This window comes from Nannobrachium achirus (assembly GCF_963921795.1).
Source record: "Nannobrachium achirus genome assembly, chromosome: 12".
Taxonomy (NCBI): domain Eukaryota; kingdom Metazoa; phylum Chordata; class Actinopteri; order Myctophiformes; family Myctophidae; genus Nannobrachium; species Nannobrachium achirus.
The window spans coordinates 44,625,044-44,632,158 of record NC_137832.1 but is presented as its reverse complement, the minus strand read 5'-3'; the positions used below and the strand labels follow the sequence as shown (position 1 = coordinate 44,632,158).

General features: G+C 47.0%; 1 protein-coding gene across 1 annotated transcript in view; it reads right to left on the bottom strand.

Moving 5' to 3' along the window:
• The window catches only part of LOC308295609 (heparan sulfate glucosamine 3-O-sulfotransferase 1-like), a gene marked incomplete at both ends in the record, with an annotated part of 19,964 nt that extends 13,588 nt beyond the window's left edge, over positions 1-6,376 (bottom strand). Inside the window, 2 exons of the mRNA XM_080738659.1 lie at positions 2,622-2,773; positions 6,352-6,376. Of these exons, the coding sequence (XP_080594785.1) occupies positions 2,622-2,773; positions 6,352-6,376 (177 nt within the window). The remainder of the gene's footprint in view (positions 1-2,621; positions 2,774-6,351) is intronic.
• Between the last annotated feature and the right edge of the window lie 739 nt (positions 6,377-7,115).

The following is a 7,115-nucleotide window of genomic DNA, read 5'->3' as shown; positions in this document are numbered from 1 at the left end:
GCCCTGCTTCGTCATACAATGCACAAAACTTGTGAAAACAACAGATCTACCAGCACACAACGCCTTGCATCGTTGTGTGCTTGTAGATCGGCTATTTTCGCTAGTTTAAATCTTTTTAAAATAACCAAAAAAGGGAAGGTTTTGGACATTCTGCCTGACAACGACGATAACAACCAATATTCACAAGTGACTCTACAGCCAAAGTCGCATAATACTAAATAAGCATGAAGTACACATGGCACTATACCTCCCTTCCTTTCACTCTCTCCGTCTGCTCTTCTCTCTCCTCGTGTGTGCATGTGCGTGCGTGCGTGTGTGCGTGTGTGTGTGTGTGTGCGTGTGTGTGTGTGTGTGTGTGTGTGTGTGTGTGTGTGTGTGTGTGAGTTTGTGTGTGTGTGTGTGTGTGTGTGTGTCTAGGCAGGTACACGCCGCCCCATCCATCCTGCCGTGTCTCCTCCCTCACCGCTCGGTGCTTACAGCATGTATACATCACAGTGACACAGATGATTGCCTCTCAGAGTAACAAAAGAAAATGTATGTGCTCCCATTTCCCCGCCCGGAGAGGAGAGATATCCAACGGAAACCGAGGGGGGTCCATAATCAGGATAGATGAAGCCATTTGAGAGGGAGAGAGAGAGAGAGAGAGAGAGAGAGAGAGAGAGAGAGAGAGAGAGAAAGGGGGTCGGTGGAGTGGGGACCCCATTGGAGTCTTCCTCTCGTGTTCATCAACAAGAACAACAAAGGGGAAGAGAACCAGAAGGCCTTCATTTGGATGACAATGTGTGGCAGAGTGTTGTCTCCTGCACGCCTGGGCCGTGTTTGTGCAAATGCTACAAGAGAGTGCACCTATGTGTGCAACCCCTACCCTACCCGCCGCCTCTCCTAACAATGACTATAGCCTAAAAAAGAGATGAAAAAGAAGCGCTGCAGGGATCAGCCAGTGGTTCTAATATAGTTGTTCTCAACCTTTTCAGGCCGCGACCCCCAAAATAATCATATTTTAATTGGGGACCCCCACCACCCTGACGAGCACTAAGAGTTGAGGCATTACATTTTGTATAACACTGTTCTATTGTGAAAATAGCAGATCTATGTTTCGAGGTGTTGTGAGCATGTAGATCGGCTATTTTCACAATTTCTGCCTCTAATATTTGACAATTTGGCCAATGTTTAATTTGTCATTTTAGAGTTATTAAAAAGTCCTTCAATTGTCACTTTAGAAATGTGCAGATACCCTCTTTACACTTAAACTTTATGTTGGTTTGTTTACTGTTTACTGCATATTAAGTTAGTCATCTGGGGACCCCCCAAAATAATTTGGGGACCCCCCTGGGGGTCCCAACCCACAGTTTGAGAACCACTGCTCTAATAGACAGGTGCTCTTTGGTGATACAGCTAGGAACATATGAACGAAAAAGGGTTTTCAATGAGGATTTATTTGAGCAGGGCAACAAATATGACCAACGCATATCGACGGCATATACTGTATACAGGTCTTCATCAGGGTCTGTCTGAATGACTATAGCCAAGCCAAGGTGCTTGAACCGAGGACGACGTACGGCATGAGAGAAGGTGTGGTGTCCCTCCCTACTCCGCTGAACATGCCTCAACTCTCTCGAGAGACTCTCCGTGAAAACCAGACGAAGTCAGATAAACACCCACACCCACCCAACCTCCGCAGAGAGAGACTGAGAGAGAGATGCTGCATGAACGGGGGCTGTAGTCAGTGTGGCTATAGAGACGGATCTCATCTCATCTACTCCTTCAGAGGGATTGAGACTGAGAGAGATAGACTGGAAGGTGGTGAAGCAGAAAGAGAGAGAGAGAGAGAGAGAGAGAGAGAGAGGGAGATAGAGAGAGGACGGGTGGGGATAGTACTGTAGCCGTGGAGATAAGGGGCGATTACTGAGTCCTGATTCTCTCTCTCTCTCTGACCTTCAGTGAGACTGTCTGTCTTCGGCCCATCAACTCCCTGCTGGTGTTCAAATTAGACTCTTTGGAGGGACCCACTCTACCCCGTCCCCCAATAATCATCATCACGCACGCACGCACGCACGCACGCACGCACGCACACACGCACGCACGCACACACACACACACACACACACACACACACACACACACACACCTCATAAATCTTCTGCATTTGAAGATCTAGGTCAGTTGTACCAAATGTCAAAAAGCACCCTCTCTTCATCTCTTTGTGTGTGCGACTGTGCGTGTGTGCGCGCGCGTGTGTGTGTGCGTGCGTGTGTGTGCGTTCATGTGTGTGCGTGCGTGCGAGCGTATGTATGGAGCTATGATAATGAGCATAAGTATTGTGCATGTGCATGTATGTGTATGTGTATATTGCACATTGATAGTGAGCTGTGTGTGTGTGAGTGAGTGAGAAAGAGAGAGACACAGACAGACAGACAGAGGGGGAGAGAGGGAGAGGGGGCATTGCAGCAGGGAGTGTGTGTGTATTTTGCTCTAATTAAAAGGGCCTTTGGCATGGGGCGTCTGGGCACACGCCCCCATGATAATGTCTGCAGGTCTGCTGCGTGTGTATGTTCGTGCATGCGTGCGTTGTGTTGTGTGTGCACGCGTGCATGCATGTTGCATGTGTGTGCCACCCACACCTGGCGCAGAGCCCAGTGTGTTCCATGTGGATATGGAGGGGTGAGACGGGCAGAGGTAGAAGGTTGTCTGCCTGGCAGGTGCACCGTGGTCCCCCGAGCCGGGCACACTTTCTCACCGCGCCCCACCGTCATGAATGTCCGTTTAATGAGACCTGGAACGCATTATTACGTTAATCATTATTTTACGCTTTAACTACTGAAAAACAGCAGATATACAAGCTCACAGCGCGGCACCGAGTGCATTTTACAGTAAACCCTTCTTCTAAATAAGTGCTTCTCAAACTTTTTCATTGCCAAAATTGCCAAAATGACATGTATTTGGTCACGGACCCCCATCTCAAAATATGTTGTTCCAGGGACCCCCCAGAAGCAAAATTTGTGTTACAAATGTTCGCTTTAAAAATAGATATATTCAAAGATTTGCACACATTTTAAAGTCTTTTCAAAAATAGCAGACCTACAAGTTCGCAGTGCGGCACTCGGTGCCGCACTGCGAACTTGCACTGCGAAATTTTTCAATAGCTTAAGTATAACATAAATCCAGGTAATTTTTACTATTACTGCATCCCTTTCTTCCCAGGAACCTCCGTCTCTATACCTCTACCTCTCCACCATCCTCACTTCCTTACTTAAGGTGACCTCACCCTGTCAGAATCAGACTCATCCTTAATGCCACATCACAGGTTTAAAGAAGTGGGGGAAATTCGTTTTTTTTGTGCAAGCTCCATCTTTCCTGTTGTTTTCAGGAAGAGAAAAGAAACAAGAACGGATGACGGAGCTTGCACAAAAGAAAACTGTCACTGCTTGAGCCTGATTTAGCGCATGGTCTCACAAAATCATAAGCTTCCCGTTCATTTGTTCTATGGAACGGGGGGGGGGGGGGGGGGGGGGGGTTGACTGGAGCGTCTGCTTGTGGCGTTTTGGCGCGGCACTTGCAGCGCTCCTGAAGCGTGGGTGGCGTTCACCATGGGTGAACTTTCTTTGACCAGGCATTTGACCCCGATTGGCAGCCATTTCGCTTGCAGTTGACTTTTCAATGAGCCAACCACTCAGAGCGTGTAGACGTTTGTCTACGTTGTTCATCGTACAACAAGGCATATAAGTGGTTATGCATGGCGCAAGCTTTCAGGGACCCTAAGGACAACTTTCTCACTTCAATGAACATGAAGTCTTAAGCACTTAAACCCTATACTTGGTGACCTTCCTTTCTGTTTCACATTAAATATCTTCGCTGACAATAGCCGAATGGCCGAAAGGCAGATCTGCAAGCTCACGACGCGTCGCCTCTGCCATTTTCAGCAAGACAGTCTCTTTTCCCCAGGATCCGGTACTGGGGTTTAAGTGTTTAAGTGGTAATGGCGCAAGCTTTCAGGGAGCTAAGGACAACTTTCTCACTTCAGTGAACATACACACTTACCCCACACAGCCCCCCTCACTCCACCTAATCCAGAGTGCCCCCTCCCCATCTCCCCGTCTCCCCCGTTGTTTACACGGTGTGTGCCAGGGGCCACACATATGTCGGCCCTGACACACAGGCAGACAGACAGTAGAGCTGACAGCTCGGCCCGACGGTAAGACGGGGCTGACCTGTCACTGCGGATTTAACCCACGCGGCCTGACACTCCTAGCGCTCTGCTCTCCAGAGAAAGCAGGGCAACCGGGGGGGGGGGAGGGAGGGGGGGTACCGACCCTCTGAGGTCAGTGGGAGCTCAAGGGCAGTGGTTCCCAAACAGTGGTTCGGGACCCATATGTGGGTCGCGGACCTATTTTTATGGGTCACGAGTAAACAAAGGTTTAAGAAGTAGTGAAAATAGCCGATCTACAAGCTCACAACATGGCGTGTCGGGACACGCTGCAACCACTGCTTTAGGGGGACCAATCTCCATCCACCCTCTTACAGGGTGTGTGTAGTATGTGTGTGTGTGTGTGTGTGTGTGTGTGTGTGTGTGTGTGTGTGTGTGTGTGTGTGTGTGTGTGTGTGTGTGTAAGGAATCGGACTCAATGGGAAATCAATGCAGCTCTGTGTGTGTGTGTGTGTGCGTGTGTGTGTGCATGCGTGCATGAGTGTGTTTGCGCATGCACACACATTTATTTGTGCATGCTTTATGTTCATCTAAGTTAGTGGTTCTCAACCTGTGGGTCGGGACCCCCAAAATAATCTTGGGGGTCCCCTGTCCCCAGATGATTAGCTTAATGTGAAACATTGTTTTCTCACTCTACAGTAAACAAACCAATATAATGTTTAAGTGTATAGAGGGTATCTGCACATTTCTAAAGTGACAATTTAAGGACTTTTTAATACATCTAAAATGACAAATTAAACATTAGCCAAATTGTCAAATATTAGAGGCTGAAATGGTGAAAGCAACGCAAGGCATGTAGATCTGCTACTTTCACAATAGTACCGTGTTATACAAAAATGTACCCTAATGCTCGAAGGGTGGGGGGAGGGGTCCCCAGTTAAAATATGATTATTTTGGGGGTCGCGGCCTGAAAAGGTTGAGAACCACTGATCTAAGAGAGGGGTGGGTGTAGTACATGTGTGCATAGTAGTTGGTGGTGGGGGGGGGGGGGAGGGGGGGGGCGGTGTTACACTGAGTGTTCATTTAGACATTATTAATTTTCATACACCCTCAGAGTTGATTTATCACTCAGAGTTTTGCAGTGTAGGATTAGTTTAGCAGAATGTAGGGTCAGGGTTAGCTTGCAGGGTGAACTGTGGTGGGGGTAGGCATTTATTTGCAAGCACGTGTCGTGCCGCTCGTGCATGCTTGTGTTCCTACTGTACAGCCACAGTGTGTGCAGTGTGTGTGTGTGTGTGTGTGTGTGTGTGTGCGTGCGTGCGTGCGTGCGTGTGTGTGTGAACGTTTGGAAAGGGGGCAAGTTGACAGATGGAGGCAGGCTCACTGTGTCTCGTCAATGTTATCATGGGCCAGTGAACCCAAATACTGTTCGGGTTCCTCAAAATCTGCAGTTTCTGGGTTAAATACGGTCAGTCGAGGATTGGAGGGAGTGTGTAGTGAGAAAGTGAAAGGCCAAAAAAGGTGTGAAAGGGGGGGAGGGAGGGAAGGTCAGATCAGATGCAAGTGAAAAATTGTGGGTTAGTTCTAGAGCCCCTTTTCGACTGCAGTTTTAGCACCACACCACACCACACAACACCACACCACACCACACCGCACCACATTCTACATTTTCCATTACACAAAAGTACCCCTATCGGTAAGAAACAAATTGACCCTTTTAACTGTGATTATAATACATTATAAATTTGTATTACAACTATCCTAATTATAATGCACTATAATGGATTATAACTGTGATTATAATACATTATAAAGCATTAATGTATTGCTATGATAATTATAATACACTATAATAGATTATAATAGTGGTTATAACACAATAGAATCTATTATCATTACAACTATATATCCTGGTGGTCTAAATGAAAAGTCAATGAGTGATCAGTCATTATGATGTGTTTGGCCCTGTTTGGCCTAGCTCAGACCTACTCTGGAGTGGATACTTTTTAGTACCCCGTTTAGTACCACTTTCACACCACTCTACCCAGGTCCTTGTAGTGGAAAACCTGGCACAAGTGGGCGGTGTGGTGTGGAGTGGTGTGGAGTTGGGCCAGTGGAAAAGGGGCTTAGAGAGGAGAGGAGAGGAGATCGCCCTGATCGCAGGAGAGGAGAGGAGAGGAGAGGGTTGTTGTTTAGATTCAACTCACCCTTGGGTTTGGACTCCAGAGACATGGAGCATTCAGGAGAAAGGAGAGGGCTGCCATAGCTTGGCACCAGCCACCAGGGGAAAGAAATAGATGTACTGTATTCTTAAAATAAATTCACAAATGTCTCTATGACTATCTGCGTTGTTTATTCTGTTATTAAATTAAACTTTTAACTATAACTACAATTCAAATTAGAACAAAATTATTGCTTTCACAAGGTATTATATTCTCCACAACACTTGTCTTGACAAATGGTTTATTCCCCAGTTCAGCAGGTCAGCACAGGTGCAATGTGTTGTTGTTAATTAGGGGACTGCCCATAAGTCCGAAATCTCATTAGTCCTACATCTCATTAGTCCGAATTTAGTTAGGGTTAGGTTTTAGGGTTAGGTTTAGCCAACAGCAGCGCACATTTTTGTGTGTGGCAGTAAGTTGTTTATTTGTCCCTGCGGTAAAATAATACTATCCACTGATAGTAATCATCATCATCATACACGTTGCTAAGGTATGGCAACATGACTCGTGGCGCGTGCATGACACCAGTCATGTTTCCATACCTTAGCTTCTGCTGAACTGACTGACGCCACTGGGGGGTTATTCACAGTAAGGGGAAACAATGGAGAGGGAGCAGCTAAGAGCAGATAGAGCAGGGGTCTTCAACAGGGGGTCCGGGGGCCCCTAGGGGGTCCTCAGAGTTACTACAGGGGGTCCTCTAAATCTTCCAATCCTTTTTATATTAACAACTTGAACCCTAGTGTCCATAT